The 22,323-nt window shown below is 41.4% G+C and overlaps 1 protein-coding gene across 9 annotated transcripts in view; it reads right to left on the bottom strand.

Annotated features, from left to right (window-relative positions):
• Positions 1–7,166: 7,166 nt before the first annotated feature.
• The window catches only part of SLC20A2 (solute carrier family 20 member 2), a 96,136-nt gene continuing 80,979 nt past the window's right edge, over positions 7,167–22,323 (bottom strand). For all 9 annotated transcript variants that reach the window (XM_059685281.1, XM_059685284.1, XM_059685285.1 and 6 more), the window contains 3 exons: positions 17,365–17,550; positions 16,230–16,314; positions 7,167–8,653 (listed from right to left, as the gene is read on the bottom strand). In XM_059685281.1, the coding sequence (XP_059541264.1) occupies positions 8,489–8,653; positions 16,230–16,314; positions 17,365–17,550 (436 nt within the window). In that variant the 3' untranslated portion in view covers positions 7,167–8,488. The remainder of the gene's footprint in view (positions 8,654–16,229; positions 16,315–17,364; positions 17,551–22,323) is intronic.

The raw sequence follows: 22,323 nt of genomic DNA, 5'->3' as shown, positions 1-22,323 counted from the left end.
TGGGGTCCATGCCTTCTGCCCCTGAGCTCAGTCTGTCTCCCTTTTGGACCTCTGACTCCCTTCCTCATCACCTGCCTGCGCATAGTGTGGAATCCCTACATTAGAGTTTGGTTTAACCTCTAAATGCCAAGCCTTGGGGAAAGGCAAGGAGCGTGTTCATCCTCCTCTGGCCAAATCCCTTCGCTCTCCTTTGTTTCATTCTAGCCAGTGGAGATGGACAACAGTCGACCACCCTTGTTGAGTCTGAAATTCTTCACTTAAACTCAGATTTAATTTCCTTATAAAAACAATAAACCTCACCCTTTCTTCCTAGGCTTCCTTTCCAAGTCCTTAATTACCTCTCAGTGTTCCTGCCCGAATCCTCCCCCAGGCCTACAGCACCCTCCTCTTTCTCGAGACCACAGTTGTGGATGGTCTGACAGCTGCTGCACAGGAAGACTGAGATAAGGTCGGGAGGCCCGCGGCCGCCTTGGCCCTGTTGCCATTTGGCTGCCTAACCTTCGTCTCAGTCTGTGCCTTGGTTTCCCAGTGCCTGGCCAGTTCCAAGGGTTTCAAAAAGGATGGTAGTGAGACAACGGGGTAGAGGTGGCTTTCCTTGTTTCAGAATATGCTCTAGGGTTGTTTCATTGTCTTTTCGGTAATGAAGGATGATGTGCTCTGAAAATATCGAGGAGGATGACAATCCAAGCACAGGGCTACCTTTCCCCTTCATGAGACTTTAACCATATCCTAGAGCAGTGATGGCGAACCTATGACACGCGTGTCAGAGGTGACACGCGAACTCATTTTTTTGGGTTGATTTTTCTTTGTTAAATGGCATTTATATATAAAATAAATATCAAAAATATAAGCCTTTGTTTTACTATGGTTGTAAATATCAAAAAATTTCTATAGGTGACACGGCACCAGAGTTAAGTTAGGGTTTTTCAAAATGCTGACACGCCGAGCTCAAAAGGTTTGCCATCACTGGCCTATAGGTCACTTCACAACCTCTCCTCCCCCACTAAAAATGCAGAGAACCCATTCTCCAGTTTCTTCTAGTCTCTAGCTGTTTTATCTCATTCATCTTACTGGTTTATTTTCTGTTCCTTTTTTTCATCATCTAATTTAATGCTCTCCTTCAAACAGTTCTCCTGAGGGGAATCATCCATGAAAAGTGAGGTCACAAATAACCAGCCATTCATCCCCATGGAAAGGAAACACACTTGTTTATGGAGCCCTTTTCTGGGCCAGGCCTGGAATGGTCCCTTTCACTACCTGTCCCCCAGAATTCCTTAGAGCCCCACGGTGGTCTCACTTGTTCCCATTTGAGGAAACTGGAGCTAATAGGGTTAAGGTTGCTGAAATCTGAGCCCAATTCCTTCAGACTCCTGGAATCACTGCCTCAGGAGCACTTCAAGGCAATGAGCAAATCCAGTCTCTCTCAGGTGGGCAGGTACGACCTCATTCGAGGACTCAACAAAACACACTGCTTCATCTCCTTGAAGCACCTGTTTTCCTACCTCACTTTGTAAATGAATAAGCTCATTGATGCCGTACATCTCCACGTCACCAATAGCTGAACCGTGAAATGTTTTTAAAATTTTATTTTTCAATTACAGTTGACATTCAATATTATTTTATATTAGTTTCAGGTGTGTAGCATAGTGGTTAGGAAATTATACTGGGTGAGGCAAAAGTAGGTTTACAGCTCATATGGAAAATAATATAATAAATAATAAATACAAGAATAAACTGTGTTTCACATACTCACAACTTTAAACCTACTTTCGCTCCACCCTGTATAATTTATGAATGATCCCCTCATATAATTCACATACCCATCTGGCACCATACATCTATGTATATATAAAACCCTAATATGCAAAGAGACCAAACAGAGGAACAACCAAACAACCAGTCACTGTGACATGTGCTGACCACCAGGGGGTGTGCGCGGAACATGGCAGGTGTTGGCAACAGCAGCAGAGCACAGAACATGGCAGGCATCGTCTGCAATGGGATGGTGGAGCAGGTGAGCGGGGGCGCCAGACCAAGGAGGAGTGCCAGTCGCTGTCATTGGGGTGAGCCTCTGGTAGTTACTAAAAATTCTTTGCTCTCATGCACCACAGTCCTGCTTCCTGCTTGCACCTGCTACTGGCACTGGAGCCACTGCTCACACCTGCTGCTGGTGCCCGGTGCCGGCCCTGATCACCGCTGAGGGCTTCACCTCCCCCTGCTCCTGAGGGGCGATCGGGGCAGCAGCCGTTGCTCGCAACCACTGATGGTGCCAGCCCCACTTGCACCTGCTGCTGACGCCGGCCCCAATCGCCCCACGCTGTCAGTGGGTGAGAGCAGGCCCTGCGCCATCAGTGCGTGGGAACAGTGGTGGCGGGAGCAGGGCTGCTGGCAGACAGGAAACCAGAGGCTGCAGCAGGAGGGGCCGGGAGGGGGCGCAGAGAATGGGCTGAGACCCACCCCTGTGCCTACTGCAGCCTCGTGGCCCACAGTTCCTGTTAGGGTGCATGGATTCATGCACTGGGCCCCTAGTAGTTATTATAATATTATTGACTACTAGAGGCCTGATGCATGAAATTTGTGCACTGGGGGGGTGGCCTCAGCCCAGCCTGAACCCTCTCCAATCTGGGACTCCACAGAAATCGGGCCTAAACCAGCAGCCAGATATCCCTCTCACAGTCCGGGACTGCTGGCTCCCAACCACTCTCTTGCCTACTTGCCTGCCTGCCTGATTGCCCCTAACCGTTTCTGCCTGCAAGTCTGATCATCCCCTAACCACTCCCCTGCCAGCCTGATCGATGCCTAACTGCTCCCCTGCCGGCCTGATCGCCCCCAACTGCCCTCCCCTGCTGGCCATCTTGTGGCTGTGGGTGCCGCCATCTTTGAGGGTGGGACAGTCAATTAGCATACTCCCTCTTTCTTAGATAGGCTATTCTCTAGTCTGTACTTTACATCCCATGACTATTTTCTAACTACCAATTTTTACTCCTTAATCCCTTCACCTTTTTCACCCAGCCCCCAAACCCACTCCATTAGTTTGTTCTCTGCATCTCTGAATCTATTCCTGTTTTGTTTGTTCATTTATTTTGTATTTTATATTCCACATATAAGTGAAATTATACGGTATTTGTCTTTCTCAGTCTGACTTCTTTCACTTAATGTAATAACATCCTCTAGGTCAATCCATGTTGTCACAAATGGAACTATTCCATACTTTTTTATGGTCAAGTGATTTTCCATTGTATACATATGTACCACCACTTTATTCGCTCGTCTATTGATGGGCACTTGGGTTGCTTCAATATCTTGGCTATTGTAAATAATGCTGCAATGAATAGGGGTGCATATATCTTTTCAAATCAGTGCTTTGGGTCCTTTGGATATATACCCAGAAGTGGAATTGCTGGATCATCAGGTAGTTCTATTTTTAATTTTTTTGAGGATCCTCCATACTCTTTTCCACAGTGGCTGCAACCTCTATTCCCACTAGCAATGCATGAGGGTTCTTTTTTCATCACATCTTCACCAACACTTGCTAATTGATAATAGCCATTCTGACAGGTGTGAGGTGATATCTCATTGTGGTTTTAATTTGCATTTCTCTGATGATTAGTGACATTAAGCATCTTTTCATATGTCTATTGACCATTTGTATATCCCTCTTTGGAGAAGTGTCTATTAAAGCCCTCTGCTCATTTTTTAAATTGGATTGTTGGTTTTTGTTTTTTTGGTGTTGCGTTGTATGAGTTCTTTATAAATTTTGAATATTAACTCCTTATCAGATGCATCATTGGCAAATATCTTCTTGCATTCAATATATTGTCTTTTCATTTTGTTGATAGTTTTCTTTTGCTATGCAAAAACCTTTTAGTTTTATGTAGTCCCATTTATTTATTTTTGTTTGCTTTCTTTTTCTTGCCCAGGAAGATATATCAGGAAAAAAAATATTGCTAAGAGAGATGTCAAAAAGTTTACTACCTATGTTTTCTTTTAGTTTTATGGTTTTGAGTCTTACATTTAAGAGTTTAATCCATATTGACTAGTCTAGCTTCATCTTTTTTGTATATATCTGTCCAATTTTCCTAACACCATTTATTGAATAGACTGCCTTTACCCCATTGTATGTTCTTGACTTTGTCATATATTGATTGACCATAGCAGTAGGTTTATGTCTGGGCTCTCTATTTTGTTCCACTGATCTGTCTTTTTAAAAATATATTTTATTGATTTTTTACAGAGAGGAAGGGAGAGGGATAGAGAGTTAGAAACATCGATGAGAGAGAAACATCGACCAGCACACTCCCCACTGGGGATGTACCCGTAACCAAGGTACATGCCCTTGACCGGAATCGAACCTGGGACCCTTGAGTCCGCAGGCCGATGCTCTATCCACTGAGCTAAACCGGTTAGGGCCACTGATCTATTTTTGATCCGTTGTCTGTTTTTCATGCCAGTACCATGCTGTTTTGATTACTAAAGCCTTGTAGTGTAGTTTGATAATAGGTAGCATGATACCTTTGTCCTTCTTTCACAAGATTGTTGTGGCTATTTGGAGTATTTTATGGTTCCATATAAATTTTTAGATTATTCTAGTTGTGTGAAAAAGGCCATTGGTATTTTGATAGGGGTTGCATGGAATCTATAGATTGATTTGGGTAGTATGGACATTTTAACATTGTTAAATCTTCTTATCCATGAGTACGGTATATGCTTCCATTTATTTATATCTTTAATTCCTTCCATGTCTTATAGTTTTCCAAGTACAGGTCTTTTACCTCCTTGGTTAAAGTTATTCCTAGGGCCCGGCCAGTGTGACTCAATGATTGAGTGTCAACCTATGAACTAGGAGGTCACTGTTTGATTCCCGGTCAGGGCACATGTCCAGGTTGTATGCTGGTTGGAATCATGCATGAGGCAGCTGATCAGTGATTCTATCTTATCATTGATGTTTCTATCTCTCTCTCCCTATCTGAAATCAATAAAAAATATATATCTAAAAATTTATTCCTAGGTGCTTCAATATTTTTTGGATGCAGTTGTAAATGGGATTTTCTTAACTCCTCTTTCTGATAGTTCACTATCTATATATATAAAAGTCTAAGCAACCGTTACCAAACGATTGGTTGCTATGACAGCACACTGACCACCAGGGGGCAGACGCTTAACGCAGGAGCTGCCCCCCGGGTGGTCAGTGCGCTCCCACAGCCAACCTCCCATGATTGGCCAACTTCCCATGGTCCCCGCCCCTTGCCCCCCGGCCGGTCCCAATCAGGCCCGATTGCCAGCCAGGCCAAGGGACCCCACCCATGCATGAATTTGTGCACCGGGGCTCTAGTTGGTGTAGAAAAATTCAACCTATTTCTGAGTATTTGTTATCCTGTTACTTTACTCAATTCATTTATCAATTCTGGTAGTTTTTTGATGGAATCTTTAGGGTTCTCTACATATACTATCATGTCATCTGCAAATGAGTTTTACTTCTTTCTTTCCAATTTGGATATATGTATTTATTTATCTTATTGCTATGGCTAGGACTTCCAATATAAGTGGTGAAAGTAGACATCCCTGTCTTGTTCCTGATCTTAAAGAAAACACTTTTAGAGAGCATTATGCTAAGTGAAATAAACCAGTCAGAGAAAGACAAGTATCACATGATATCATTTATATATGGGAACTAATGAACAAAATAAACTGATGAACAAAAAAGATCTAGAGATATTGAAGCATGGAATAGACTGACATATTTCAGAGGAAAAGGGTGAGGAGGGGGGGGGGTGTGGATTAACCAATGAACTTATATGCATAATGCATAGCCCATGGACAGATAAGAGTTTGGGGAAGGGCTGGGACTGTGGTGGAGGGGTTAATGGGGCAGGGAGAGGAAACACCTGTAATATTTTAAATAAGATAAATTGGGGGGAAAACACCTTTAGCTTTTCCCCATTGCAAATGATGTGAGCTTTTAGTTTGTTATATATGGCCTTTATTATGTTGAGGTATGTTTCCTCTATTCCCACTTTGCTGAGAGTTATCATAAATGGATACTGGATTTTGTCAAATGCTTTTCCTGCATCTACTGATAATCATGATTTTTATCCTTCTTTTTGTTTCATGGAATGGTTTGTTTTTATTCTCCAACTTATTCTGAGACAGGGAGAACTTATTTTAAAAATTATTATGTTGAAAATGAATAAATATGTCTACATACTTGCTCAAAGGTCAGTCCTTTTTGAAAGGTAGAAAATTAAGCAGAAGAACATTGTCTTTGGAGCTCAGGCTCCATCTGACAGCCTGTGCTCCAGGCAAACTTTGCCGCTAGGAGAGGAGCCTTGTCAGAGATGCAGGAGTAACCCTTGTCCAGGAATGTTTGCATTTTTAGGGGAAGAGGTTAGAGAAAAGACCTCCCCAGGCAGGGGAGCCCACTACCAGCACCCCCATCCCTCCAAGGGGATCCATCCTTTGCCTGAGCTGCCCTCACGGGGAGGCCACCTCTCAGGTAACAGAGAGGCTGCGAAGGGTGTGTGGACAAGCCTTCTCCCAGGACGCGGCTTGCAAAAACTGCCACGGTGTCACTGTTGTGCTGTTACTTTTTTTTTTTTTTAATAAATAAATGTAGAAGGAAATTGAACTTACTGATTCTATGGTTTTATCATAAGTGAAGAAATGAAAGGCCTAAAATGCCGTTTTAAACATTGGAAAGGGCACATTTCTTTGTGGAGATGAAGAACTTCTAACATCTGGCCAGTCTGCCCCACCTCTTACCTTCCTGGCTCAGGAAAAAGTTTCCTTTCGATGCTCCAAGTGGATGTGTTTTTGTTTTGTTTTCTGGCTGCTTACGCCAAGAAGAAAGGATGTGCGTGTTCCCGCTAGGTCCGTAGCCCTGGAATCTGGCCAACATAGAGTGGCAAACCCTTTCATCAGATAGTACATGACCGAAGGATCAATGTTGGTGTTTGTTATCAGTGGGCTTTCTGGATGCTGAGCTGTGTGGGTCATTCTTTCCTTTTCCTACTCATGTATTTTATGCACAAACATGTAATAGTACTAAAATAAGGGGGAAAAGGTATTTGAAACATAGAAGTAACCAAATTATATAGCTTTTATTTTTGTGGAAACTCTGGACAAAAAAACATTACATAGATATTTAGAAAGAAACTTCAGAGGCAAACTTGAGGGGCATTTTTTTTATTATAAATTTAATATGGTTGATTAATGAAAAATCACAATGAAGTACCGAGAAAATGTCTGTCAATATAAAAATTTTAGCAGCATTTTCAGTTTCAGGCTCTAACATTAGTCATACTTCCTCCCGCTATCAAAAAATAAACCAATGGGATACAGTGAGCATCAAGATGTTCAGCTTAGCGAAGGCCTCAAGGAAATCCTCAAATCCAGTGTATTAGCTGGTATTTCAACCACCCCTCTCCCAAATTTCTAGAATGTCAAAGTATTTGCCTCAATGTTTGAGACAAGAATTCCTGTGGCTGCAGGGGAGAAAGGAGTGAAAATTAAAACTGGACTTGATATGTAGTGCTTGAGTGCATGTCCTCTGTACATTCTCTACATTGACAATGAACGGCCATGGCAAGGCTGACTGATACCTGCATGTGGCAGCAGTGGTGGGGGAGGGTGGGATCGGGAACCGGAAGTGGGACGTGTACACGATGGGGGACGGTGCCTCACCGCACACACTGCTGGGGCAGGCCAGAGCCTGGCAGTATTGCTACATCCCAAGTTAAAGGTAGGATTCATGAGGAGGGGAGACAAACGATATGAAAATATAATACTGGCAAACTATTCCCCTGCTTCTTTGGTACTCTCCAAAAATTCTCTGATCAAAAAAGCTAGGAAGCGCACATCATTAAAAAATTACAGTTTTAAGTATTTACAGAAGCAATTATGATATATTACATAATCAATACACAGTATATGAACAAACTTCAGTGAAAGCACTTGGGAACTCCTGTTCCAGTATTATTCAATATCACTTCAACATACGCACACCTCCCAAATTTGTATCATACATCTCTCAGTTATCTTACAGTATGTTAAATGGGAACAACAGCATTTTCCAATCTACACTTTCCTTTTAAAAGGTTCTCAAAATTTGCCACTGAAATCACTATGTACAAAGATCTGTTGAATATTGAATTCTAGGCAATTCTCTCCACTCCCATTTTGGATATATTTGCAATAATGCTACCTATTCTATGTATACAATATGTATTTAATATATAAGTAACTGCACCATGTTATGTCACCACGATACCAGTTTAATGCACATGATATGTACAGTAGTTAAGTTAGCTCTGGAGGATGACTACCACCTAGGTGAACTGTGGTCTCGAACCACCTGCAGGGCGTGGAGAAGCTGGCTGGGAGGCAGCCCGTGCGTGGGCAGGACGCGTGTGCGTGTGAGAAATGCGGGCACACGCCTCCCACACATCCCCATGCCAGAACCTCTCTCGCTGGCTGGCTGGCAGAAGACAAATCACACATATGGAAGGATCCCGTACACAAGGAGAGCCATGACAGCAGCACTGAACAGCCCAGCCACGGGGACAGTCACAAACCAGGCCACGAAGATGTTCCGGAAGAGGTGCCAGTCCACGGCCTTCCGGGAGCGGATCCAGCCCACAGCCACCACGGAGCCCACCTGAGAGCAGAAACATTTTAAAGTTAAAAGAGCCCACAAACTCAACCAATATAAACTGGCTAATCTCAAACAAATTACATTATAAAATTACCTGCTCTTTTCCCTAACTTTGCTAAAAGCTTCTGATCTGGTTTAGAGCTTAGGTACAATTGTCTATGCTTCTGTACCTTATAAACTATGAGTGCCCCTGTTTTAAATATTCCCTACGTAGGCTATGGCTTACTACAGTATGTAAACCGGCTTTAATTACATAATGAAGTGGCAATGATGTATCTTTCTCTTTGAAAAACAGCATCATAAAATGTTGGAGCTGGAGAAGACCTTTGAGAGTATGAGATCACGCCGAGCCCTGGGGGGCTCAGGGGCGCCAGGAGATACCACAGATCACGGCAGACTAAGGACTGGAAGTCAGGCCTCTGACGTTAAACTGCTTTCTTCCATTATCTCAAACTGCCTTGCAGTCCTTGCACTTTAGCTAATTTAAAAAAATAAAATAAATGGAGCATAAATATTGGATCTAATGTCAATCACGCATCACAGAGGCATAACAGAGATCCGTGGAAATTAGAATATCAATACTGATTCAAATATTTTTCTAAATACTTGCAGTTCATTTTATGGTTTGCTGAAAGTCTAAAAAGGAAAAAGGAAAAAAAAAGACACTTCAAGTATCCTAAAAATCCTAAGAAAGTACATTCCCTTTACCGTCTCACACCTCCCTCAGGCTCTGGGGAAGCTCAGAGAGTTTAACTTGTTAGGTGGCTCTTGAAGATCTCCATAAAACAGGCTTGTCTGCTGACCCTCCAATACTTCAGAATCAGCAGTGGCCAGTGAGATTCAAGTAGCGAAAAATAAAATCTAACACTTTAAATTGTTTATGGAAGCCAAGCAGAACGCCAAAAACAGTAGCATATTTAAAGGCAGTTATTTAATGTGACATTTTGTCAACTTAAGCCATCAAATCCACAAACACTATCTCCTGAGATTAAATTCTTGTTACTCACTGTGTCCCCGGAGTGTGTGCACCCCAGCTGTTCTGGATTACCTCCATGGCAAGGACACAGTCAAGTTTCTATTTTATCTGTGCCCTCTTCCTTTTTTAGAACACATATTTTTAAGCATAAAGGTAATAAAATAATTTTAGAGCAAGTGTATGTAATAGGAGGGATGGACAATTACTGAGAACCCAACTACTGTTATATTTATATATTATTTTCTAGTATTTTTATAAATATACCTTTTTAAGTAAAAAATAGGGTAGGCTACTGTTTTTCTTTAAAAAAATTAACATTATATGCTAAGCATTTTCTCTTTGTACTCACAGCCTTTATGATTATCATGTAAAATGGTACATACTTTAGGTGGATGTACCTTAATTTATTTAACCATTTCCAATTTGCTTCAAATTTTTCCCTATCAAACAGTTCCATGATTAACATATTAACTCATACAGCTTATGTTTAGGCTTTAAAAAATAATATTGCCTGAAATGGATTATTCATTAAAGGGGACATTTATAAGACACCTTGAAATAATCTGAAACTTAGAGAAAAGCTGCAAGAACTCCCAAACACCCTTGACCAAAATCCACCAATTTTTAACATTTTGCCGTAATTTACAAAGAAACATTTTCATACCATTAAAATATCCTGCTCCTCGTCAACCCCCCTCTTCCCTTCTGCTAAAGATTTAGCAATCTGATCTATAATATGACGGCTGCAAAACAGTGATTTACCAAGGCCTTCCCATGTCTCCTACTACATGCTAGGACCTCAGTACCTACTGCCAAAGTATTATAAGCAGATGTGAATATGCAAGGTCATCCATAACCTGTGAACTTCACACCACAACAATCCTGTAAATTGTTCTTTTTTGCTAATCAATGAATAAAAACAAGCACTACTGTTGCTATAATTTATATGTCTTTGATTATGACTAAGGCTGAACTTTATCCAATTTTACTCCCTCTAGTCTTTACAGATAAAAATTGTCTCTTTGTGTATTTTGCCCTTTTACATAATGGAATCTAAATGTAAATGTGCCCCTTATTTATTTATGTGAAAATATTAATGCAAATATTTTCCCAACCCAAGTTTCTAATTTTATGCAATAACAAGACAAGCAATAACAAGTGTTGGAGAGTTGTGGAGAAAAGGGAACCCTCACTCACTGCTGGTGGGGATGTAGACTGGATAAGCAGACTGGCGATTCCTCAAAAAATTAAGAATAGAGCTACCATACGACCCAGCAATCCTTCTGGGTATCTACCCCAAAACTGGAAAACATGTATTTGCAAAGATCTATGCACCCCTATGTTCATTGCAGCATTATTCACAGTGGCCATGACATGGAAACAACCCAAGTGCCCTGTGATAGAGGACTGGATAGAGAAGATGTGGTACATACACACAGTGGAATATTACTCAGCCACAAGAAAAGATGAAATACTGCCATTTGTAATAACATGGATGGACCTTGAGAGTATTATGCTAAGTGAAATAAGTCAGAAAAAGCTAAGAACCATATGATTTCACGCATATGTGGGATATAAAACTGAAACTCGTGAACACAAACAGCAGTGCGGTGGCTGCCAGAGGAAAGGGGAGGAGAGCACAAATACATGGTGATGGGGAAAATCTGACGTTGGGTGGTGGGCACCCAGTGCAATGTACAGATCCTGAAACACAGAAACCCACCCCTGACACCTATATGATCATGTTGACCAATGCCACCCCAATATATTTAATAAGAAAAGGGAAAAAAAGAGAAAAACGTTAAATTCTTCAACTATGAAAAAAAATAATTTCAGGCAATAAAATGTGCTGCACTTTTTTCTGCGATTTATCCTTAGCTTGAATATTTGATACATATTTAATTCTTTTATTCTAAATTCTCTAAAACAAAGTCATATTTTATTCTAAATTTTAAAATATTTAAAAATATTATTTAAGTCATCAGATATATGTTCATATATTTTGAGAGTTGTGGGTCTAATTTTGTTTTTCTAGATTGATAGCCAGCTGTCTAACATCCGTTATTGGTTAAATTTTCCCTTCCTCAAACTATATGCTCGTATATAACAGGCGCTCTCTCTTGCCTATCGACTGTTTGTAGATAAGTATCTAAGTATTTTTATTATTGTGCTAAAATATATATAACATAAAATTTATCATTTTAACCATTTAAAAAAAATATATGTTTTTACTGATTTCAGAGAGGAAGGGAGAGGGAGAGAGAGATAGAAACATCGATGATGAGAGAGAATCATTGATCAGCTGCTTCCTGCACACCCTCTACTGGGGATTGAGCCAGCAACCTGGGCATGTGCCCTGACTGGGAATCAAACCGTGACCTCCTGGTTAATAGGTCTATGCTGAACCATTAAGCCACACCAATTGGGCCATTTTTAACCATTTTTAAGTGTACAATTTAGTGGCATAAAGTACATTCACATTGTTTTGCAACCATTATCACCATTCATCTCTAGAACTTTTTCATCATCCCAAACTCTGTCCCCATTAGCACAATTCCCCACCCCCATCACTTCCATCTACTTTTAACTCTTATTTCCTTATAATATACTTTCTACCTGGCAAGGTCAGTCCCTCCTTATCACTTTTCTTTTTAGATCATTTTATGTCCTTGCTAATTTAATCTACCAAATGAACTTTAGATTCACTTTGTAAAGTTGTAAGAAAAATTTGGTTGGGGTTGTATTTGAGAACTGACATCTTTACAAAATCTAGTTTTCCCATCCAATAGCAAAGTGTGTCGCCTACACAGGGTTCTTTCCTGTGTTCTAGCTTCCCTCTGAGGAAGCGGAGTGTTTCCAGCTTGCGGCCATCATCAGGCACTAACAGCAATAGAATTATTGAGAAGTGGGGGAACCAGGGAGCAAGAATTAGAAAATTAGATTAGAATTTAAAACCAGTAGTGTTTCCTATAAGCAGTTCCAAATCCAACGGCTAGTTGAGTAATCATCAATAGAGATGAACAATGTGGGTAATTCACACAAAAAGGATAATCCCAAACCACGCCAATATGGATTAAAACATTTGGAAAACACCTCTGAATTCCTATAAAAGTGCCCACAAAGGACTGTCTGCATTAAATACTGGGACACTTAGAAGAAACATGAATAAATGAAATCTACCCAGGTAAATCACAAAAGCTCATTTTACACAATAGTTTCCATATTTTTTCCTGCCAAGTTCCCCACTTTTGCCCACTTTTTAATGGAGGTGGCTCTAAGCAAGAAACCTAACAAGTAGATGGGAGAGGAAGCAGAGAGCTGGACAAACTAAACACAAGGTCAAATTATTCCGGGAAACCTGATGGGATTGTTACTGTTTTATGTGGATGTCAACACCCTTTGAGTATTTCCAGATTCACAGCTTCGCTCACATAGGGCCTCATTCTTAACGCCACCCCAAGTCTCTCATATTTCACCCCACATTGGCCATTTGGGGACTTGCAAGCAGAAAAACACATGTGGTGTAACGGAGTAAGAGTTATGCGGCTGGCAGGCAACGGTGACCTCTTCTTAGCACTTATATGTGGACGGCCCAGAGCCTCTCTGTCCACGCCACTGAGGTTCCTGAGAGCCAGGACTCTGCCTCAGCTTCTGCAGTACCGTGATCTAGGCTTTGTCCACAGTCCATGATCAGTGACACTGGACAAACGGACTAGAATCCAGTGGATCTCTGTCTGCCTAGTTCAGTGATGGCGAACCTATGACATGCGTGTCAGAGGTGACACGCGAACTCATTTTTTTGGTTGATTTTTCTTTGTTAAATGGCATTTAAATATATAAAATAAATATCAAAAATATAAGTCTTTGTTTTACTATGGTTGCAAATATCAAAAAATTTCTATATGTGACACGGCACCAGAGTTAAGTCAGGGTTTTTCAAAATGCTGACACGCCGAGCTCAAAAGGTTCGCCATCACTGGCCTAGTTGATAGAGGGCATCTTTGTGGTCCCATGTTAAGGAGACTTGTTTTAAGTGCCAACAAGCTACTCTAACACTAACCAACAGCTCTAAGGAAACAACACCTCGCATGTGATTTGTACAGCTATTCATTCACATACACATTTATTCACTAAAGTCCTGCACAACTGGATATAAATCCCTTAGTAGCACTTCCTTATTATTGTATAGATATAAATATTGGGGAAATGACATTTAAGAATATGGTTTTTATAGGCATTGTATACTTTTCATCAATTTCACACATGTATGAAAGAATTTAGTGTGAAATTAGCAAAATTAGTAGTCTCACTATACATACACCAGCATAGGTTAGCTTACCGATAGAGGTCGGTAAGTAACAATAACAACCTAGAAAAACCAAACCTGTGCTGTTGTTTTCCAGAGATCTTTCAACTGGTGTGAAAAAAGGTGGCCTTCACTAGGCTTGCTCAAGTGCAGGGTTAATCATTAAAAAGACAGCGTAATGTTCATTTCCAAGTAGCTCCAAAGACTATTTATGCCTCCAGAAAAGTTCAAACCTTCCTTCCTTGGGAAGGAATATATTTAGTAACATCATTTCCTCCAGGCTCCCACACAGCAGGGAGCTGGCGTGGAGGTGGAGTAAGGGGAAGATGATCCCTTTTCATGCCATATAGTATTGTTTGACATATTTCAGTGAACATATGCTCTTTTGTAATTTTTAAATAACTGAAATTAGAAAAATAACAATGCTAGGAGAATGGAGGGGAGGGGGGGTCACCCACCACCTTCCTTTTCCCGCCTTCCTCCTCTGGACTTGAGAGGCGAGGGCAGTGTACTGAATGAAGGGCAGGCTCTGGGCCACACTGCCCAGGCTGGACCTCAAGGGCCACTCGCTAGATGTGTCACCCTACTGGACAAGTGAGTCAGTGTCCTCATTGGTAAAACGGGGAACATTGGCACTACCCTCAATGTTTGCAGGAAGATTACACAAGTTAATTATTCACGGTGCACTTAAAACAGTGCCCAGCAGAGAGCGCTTGCCCCACACACCTTAGTCATGGTTGGTTACCATGATTCTGATTATTATGAGTACGCTTAGGAGGTCCGGAGCATGAGGTGAAGTTCTGAATGGTTTTATCACATTAAATATATGATCTTAGGAAAGTGACTTAATTCTGGAAACCTCAGTGTTCTTATCTGTAAACTAGAGGCCCGGTACATGAATTCATGCACGGGTGGGGTCTGGTGTGGGGGTGAAGAGGATGGGGGGTGGAGGGGATGCGGGTGGGGGGCCGATCGGAGGTGGGGCCGGCTGGGGGGAGGGGCTATGGATGGTTGGCTGGCCAGCCCTGCCCGCTGGTCGAGGGGACAATTTGCATATTAGCCTTTTATTATATAGGATTGGGAACACCAGTGCTAATTTCAAAGTATTGCTGTGGGGATTAAATGACATACTTTGCACAAAGTATAGAGCAGTAAACACAGTGCCTGACACTCCATATATGCACAGTAAGTGGAAATAACTTTTACCATGAAAATGGGTGGAACTTGAAGTTATTTTGTAGCAAAAGAAGGAACAAGAAAACAAACAAGGTCTCCCATAAGGCTGACCTTCCATGGGGTAGAGCTAGCTTTATCAGCTGGCCCACTCAGAAGACTCCCGGAAAAGCTGCCTGGCCTTAACAGTTAAATCACTCAGTCATTTGCATTTGTTTATAAACACACTGGCTTGTGTATGAATGTAGAAGGCCAGGGTCATCTGCTGGTGCCTAGAACAGTACCGCACACACAGCAGGTATGAATGAGTTTTTCTTGAATGATGCAAGCAAATGACCCTAGGAAAAATCTGGAGGGACTTTGCTTTGTTGAAGTGAGGGAAGACTTCTGTCAATAGGAGTCCCATTGAAGATGTTCTGGGATTTTGCAGACCTGTGTTATCAGACCTGGGTTCTAGTCCTGGCTGCGCCAGTCTCCTCTTCATCAGTCTTTAAGGTTCCTTACAGCTCCAACATTCCAGCCCTAAAGCAAGGAATTCCCTCTTGCACAGGCCTGAGTTTTACAGCATTGGCTGTGAGCAATAGTAAGCATCACCCCTCCTCTGGAATTTACTCTAAGGCAATACAGTCACTTTGACCATCAGATAAGGAAAAAGAACTGAAACAACTGTGTCTTACAATTCCATCGAGATGATTTCTGCTTATCTCTAGTTCCACTGTCCACTCCCAGTCCCCTGCAATGGGTGGGCACTGAGTGGCATGCCCCCATTTGAGCCTAGGAGTATGGTTAGCGCACACATGACTTCAACGCAAAATCACTGTGGAAACAATGAGAGAGACAGGACACATGGAAAGTGTGAAGCACACGCTGAGGAGGGAAGGCTCTCGCCAGGCATGCGTTGGGAAAGCGACGTGCACAGCCGGAGGTGTCACACTGCGAGCGGGAAGGCTGAGAGGGACAGTCTGAGAAAAGCAATCGCCCCACACCCAACAATGCACACCCCGCAAGCCCGCAGATGACTTTTCACAAACGACAATATACACAGCGCAACCAGCTTTTCTCCGATTCACTGGACGATGGACCGATCCCAGCAGCCGAAGAAAGGAGCCGCAGGCGGGGCCTACCTTGCAGTGAGTGGTGCTGACAGGAAGCCCCACGTTGGAGGCGATCACCACCGTGAACGCGGAGGCCAGTTCAATGGTGAAGCCGCTGTGGGAGGGAGACAGGACACGCATCACAGGCGCCCTTTGTATGGGCCTCACAGACACCCCGGGGTGCCAAAGTCTCACCAGGACATTCTTTGAATGGACTGCCGACTCCTGACTGGGCCAGATGACATCAATAGGACTAGAAACTGCTGCATAATGGCAACGATTCACACTAAGGCTCTGCTTACATTGTTTACAGCCCCCAATAGCCTTGTTTTTCTGCTAGGTTTTCAAAACCCACACACTGTCGTAACTGGGTCAGAAATTCCTGCTGTGTAAAAATGGTCCCTTGCTCATTTCTAAAGTGGCGTACGGAAAACTGTGCTCGTATTTAAAAAATGTGTACTTATTGCAAAAAAAGTGTATTTTTTCTCAGATGATTAATTTTTCTTGAAGTCAATTTTATAGAAGAATCATTAAAATTCATCTCAAGAAGGAAAAGATTTCTTACAATAGGTAGTTCCAAGTTTTAGTTGTATCCTTCTAACGTTCCCTAATCTAGTAAAGATGAGTGAAAAGGACAACGGGACTACAGAGAAAACCGCGAATCTCAGACCCACCTCTAGGGCAGAGCTGTGAGGGGAAGGAAGGAAGCACAAGTAACCTGGGGGTGGCAGGTGAGGGCTGCTTTGTCCACTAGGTGGAGCTGGTGTGGCGGAGACTTTTGGGGAAAGGCATGCCCGGCCTCCCCACTTGCTCTCCAGAGCTCATGCTGGGTGGGACCACCAGTGGGAGAAAATGGGGGCTCCTGGGAGGGTTCTGTTTCTCTTCCCTCCTGGTCTGCTTCAGCCTCTCCTTCCTCCCGTCTTCCCACCCTCTCGTTTTCTCTTCCTCATCTCAGTGCCACAGGCGGACGGACGGGGGCCCAAGAGTGCATGAGGGAGGCCATGCAAAGGTGGGGTCTGCTTACCCTCTGTCCCCTGCTCACTGCGACCCCCAGCAGACTGGCTGAGCTGAGGGGTTCAGGGCATAAAAGCAGCACAAGAGGATGTCAACTCTGCTTGGGCCTCACAGGACCAGCCCTGCGGATCCGGCCTGCACCCGGGCTTACCTGGATGGCGTGATTGGAGTGAGGTCTTTCCCCATGGTCTGGATCACTCTTCTTCCCCAAACCCAGAGCCCCGTACAAATTCCGATTCCTCCGTAAAGCAGCAGCCAGATGGGAGTAGGTGCTTCCTGCAGGACGCCACCTTGTTCATAAATCAGCCACAAAGCCACCAGAGGACCGATGGCATTACTGGGAGAGAGAAAACTCGATGAATTATACAAATGACACTGTACACAACATGCAGGGACTTCTCCGTCTGGGGGTGGCCTGCTTACTGCACTTACGGCTTGCCTATGTATAATCCAGTGGTGATCAAAGTGATTTATCCAATTTTTTTTGTTGTGGTAAAAAATTAACAGAAAAGTTGCCATTTTAGCAATTTTTAAGTGTACAGTTCAGTAGTGTCAAATATATTCACATTGTTGTGAAACATCTTCTGAACTTTTGCATCCTGCAACCTAACACTGTATAGTCATTGAAACAATAATAACTATTTTGCCCTTTGCTCCCAGTCCCTGGTAACCACCATTTTACTTTCTGTTTCTATGAATTTGACTATTCTAGGTACCTGTGTAAGTGGAATTATACAGTATTTGTCTTTTGAGACTGACTGATTTCATGTAGCCTGATGTCCTTAAGATTCATCCACACTGTAGCATGAGTTACAATGTCCTTCCTTTTCAAGGCTGAATATTGCACTGTATGCATATACCACATCTTCGTTATCCACGCAGCCACTGATGGACATCTGTGTTGCTTCCACCTCTTGGCTGTTGTGAATGATGTTGCAATGAACATGGGTGTACAAATATCTCTTTGAGACCCTGCTCTCATTTCTTTTGATTAAATCACCAGAGCAGGATGGCTGGATCATAAGGTAGTTCTATTTTTAATTTTTTCAGGAACCTCCAGACTGTTTTCCATAGCGGTTGCGCCATTTTACGTTCCACTAACTGCACCAGAGTCCCAGTTTCTCCACATCCTTGCCAACACTTGTTATTTCCTTGTGTGTTTTTTATAGTAGCCATCTTAATGGGCATGTGATTTATTAATTTTTTACAAGTACTGAAAAATCACAAGTGGACACAAAAATCAAGTTCTTTTTCTCTTTCTTTTCATTTTCACTGCCAGCTCTGTCACTAAGATGAGCCACCAGTTTTGAGTCCCACACTGTGGGATCTCACACATATGGCTAATCACTAGTTCTCACATCCACCCTGCAAACTAGGTATTGTCACTCCCGTTTTTCTGATGAAGAAACCGGCACTAAAGTCAGGTCACCAGCAGGAGGCCGACTGGGACATGAGTCGGGACCCACGCCGGTGCTCCGTCCTCTCCCCTAAACCTGCTAGCATCACTCGGGCCCTTGGTAGCCACACACTGACTTTTTGGAGAGATGCTACAGCTTCTTTTTAAAAAAAACTTGTAACTTAGACCTCATTCCTTTAGAGCAATTTAAGGTTGACAAAACTGAAGGGAAGGCGCAGAGATTTCCCACATAAACTCTGTCCTCCCTCCCCCCACGTACATAGCCTCCCTCATTATCAACATCCCCAAGACGGGAAGACTCCACATCTTGACAATAGTGAGTCTTCCTATCCTTGAACATGAAAAAAAATCTCTCCTTTTATTTAATTCTTATTTGATTTCATTAATCAGCTTTGTGGTTTTTCCACATATAGATCTTTACATATTTTATTAGAGTTATGTCTAAGTGTTTCATTTTTAGGGTTGCTAATATAAATAATATTGTGTTTTATTTTTTATTTATTCTTTTAAGGACACAAAGTTGCCTTTAAATATTTTTTGGGGGAGGGGATACCACACTTCTACTCAATTAAGAGAAACATTTTTATCAACACCGAGGTCCTTTTTTTTTCTAATTCCTTTTTTCTTTTAATTTAAATTCTTTATTGTTTAAAGTATTACATAAGTCTCCTTTTTCCGAGGTCCGTTTTTACACTTATTATACCATGAATTTGGAGGGGATGGGTTCAGCAGTTCAGGCTCCTTTCCGTTCTCACAAAGTAAGCTTCTCTGGGCCTGGGCAGAGCAGGCTGGTGATTCAGTTGAATCCAGGTGCCTTTCTCTTTGGATTTCTTCTTTATCTGATCATTTTCCTTCATACGTTTCAGGAAGCTATCTCGGTTCCTAGAGCGCTTAATATGCTCAAGACGCACATTAATTCTCTTGGCAAGAAACTTGCCCTTAACGTGTTTATACAATGCCCACCGCATGCTGGGTGACACTGTAGACTCCTCCGGTTTTGCCGTGCTTGCCTTTTTGAGCAGTGCCCATTCCCTTGATGTCCACAATATCACCCTTCTGGTAGATTCGTACCTATATGCTTGGCCAAAGGAACAACCCCACGTTTTCTAAAAGGCCTAGAGAACATACAGCGGGTGCCTCTCCTCTTTCCTTTGTGTTAGTCATTTTGGTTAATTACTGGAAGATAGCAATTCTGGCCAAAAAAAAAAGCAGTACTGTGTTTTAAACTTCAAATTCCACCTGTTGGTATATGTGAAAATGATTGATTTTTGTATATTAACTTCATAACCTGCAACCTTGCTATAGTTGCTTATTAGTTGAAGTTTTTATTAATTCAGATTTTCTACATAGACAATCATGTAATCTGTGAACAAAGACAGTTTTATTTCTTCCTTCCCTATCAGTATACCTTTTATTCCCTTTTCCTGTCCTATAACATTAGCTAGAATTTCAGTATAATGTTGAAAAGCAGTGATGAAAGGAGACATCCTTGCCTTGTTCCTGATCATAGTGGGAAAGCTGAGTTTCTCATCATTAAATATGAGATTAGTTGGAGGTTTTTTTGGATACTCTTTATCAAGTTGAGGAAGTTGCCCTCGATTCTTAGTTTACTGAATGTGTTTTTGTTTTTAAATTAAAAATAGGTGGTAGATTTTGTTAAATGCTTTTTCTGGATCTATTCATATGACCATGTGATTTTTCTTTTTTAAAATTTGATGGATTACATTAATTGAAATTTTAATGTTGAATCAGCCTTGAAAACCTTAAGTGAATTTCACTTGGTCATGGTATATAATTATTTGTATACATTGTTGGATTCAATATCCTAATACTTTGTTGAGGATTTTTACATCTATGTGCATGAGAGATATTGGTTTGTAGTTTTCTTTTCTTGTAATGTCTTTGTCTGGTTTTGGTAACAGGGAAGTGTTGGCCTCATACAGTGAGTTAGGAAGTATTTCTTCTGCTTCTATTGTCTGAACAAGATTGTAGGAAATTGGTATAATCTTTCTTAAACGTTGGCAGAATTCACCAGTGAATCCATCTGGGCCGGTGCTTTCTGTTTTCGAAGATTAATCATTGATTTGATTTTTTTAAGAGGTATAGGTCTATTTCCTGTAAGTTTTGGCAGCTGGTTTCATTCAAGGAATTGGTTCAGTTTCATCTAAGTCATCAAATTTGTGGGCATGGAGTTGTTGATAGTACTGCTTTATCTTTTTAATAGCCATAGGATCTGTAATGATGTCTCTTGTTTCATTTCTGATATTAGTAACTTGTGTTCTCTTTTTCTTTCTCATTTAGCCTGGCTAAAGCTTATCAACTTTATTGATCTCTTAAAAAAATAGGTTTTCATTTCACTGATTTTCTGATTTAAATTTCATTGACTTCTGTTCTAATTCTTATTATTTTTCTCCTTCTTACTTTGGATTTGATTTGCTCTTTTTTTTTCAAGTTTACTAGGATGAATATTTAGATTATATTAGGAAAGAACAAAAAAAATCAATATTTATTCAATGCTATGCATTTCCCTCTAAGCACTGTTTCACCATATCCCACAAATATTGATGGGTTGTTTTTTTTCCATTTAGTTTAAAGTATTTAAAAATTTCTCTTGATGTTTTTTCTTTGAGCCATGTGTTATTTACAAGTGTTTTATATCATCTTTACATATTTGGGGATTTTCCAGTTATATTTCTGTTATTGACTTCTAGCTTAATTTCATTGTGGTCTGAGAGCAGATATTTATTAGTCCTATTCTTTTAAATGTATCAAGGTTTTTTTATGGTCCAGAATGTGGCCTATTCTGCTGAATGCTTCATGTGAGCTTGAGAAGAAGGTGGATTCACCTGTCAAAGTCTACAGATATAAATGATACGGAGTTGACTAATGGTATTATTGAGTTTAACTATGTCCTTACTGATTTTCTGCCTCCTGAATCTGTTCATGTCTGCTCTGTCTGAACTTAATATAGTTAGCTACTTATGCTTTCTTAGTGCTAGCATGGTATATTTTCCTCCTCCCATTTACTTTTATCCTGAATGTGTCTTTATATTTAAAGTGGGTTTCTTATAAACAAAATATAGTTGGGTTTTGTTTTTTGACCCAGTCTGATAATCTGTGTCTTTTACCTGGTACATGTAGACGACTGGCGTTCAAAGTGATTTTTACATAGTTGGATTAATATCTACCATATCTCTTACTCTTTTCTATTTGTTACCCTTGTTTTTTGTTCCATTTTGTCTTAAGTGAGCATTTTATATGATTCTATTTTCTCTCCTTTGCTAGTGTACTGGTTGTACTTCTTTTTTCAACTGTTTCTACCACTAGGTTGGTCCCCCTGGAGTCTTTAAGTCTCAGCCTTGTCTCCACTGAGCCTCTAGGGTTCATCTTACAGTTCAGCTTTTCCCACCGGGCACTGGTTCCCACAGCAGCGTCCACTCGTGACTCCGTGTATTTGACTGTATCTGCAATCCTGGGGGCAGCGGTTTGCCCTGTGTCCTCTTCTCTCTTCCAGATCCAAAAAGAGTTGTTGATTTTGTAGTCTGTTCAGTTTTGCACTTGTTTTTAGGATAGTATGACAACTTCCAAGTTCCTTCTATGTGGAACTACACACAGGCTTTTAACGACTTACGTAGCTCCAGTCTCCTCCTCCCATCCCAGTCTAGACTCTGTAGACAGAGTGTGGGCTGCAAG

Source organism: Myotis daubentonii, chromosome 2, assembly GCF_963259705.1.
Source record: "Myotis daubentonii chromosome 2, mMyoDau2.1, whole genome shotgun sequence".
Lineage (NCBI taxonomy): Eukaryota > Metazoa > Chordata > Mammalia > Chiroptera > Vespertilionidae > Myotis > Myotis daubentonii.
Note: the sequence above shows the minus strand (reverse complement) of the source record. Positions and strands in the feature narration are given on the sequence as shown.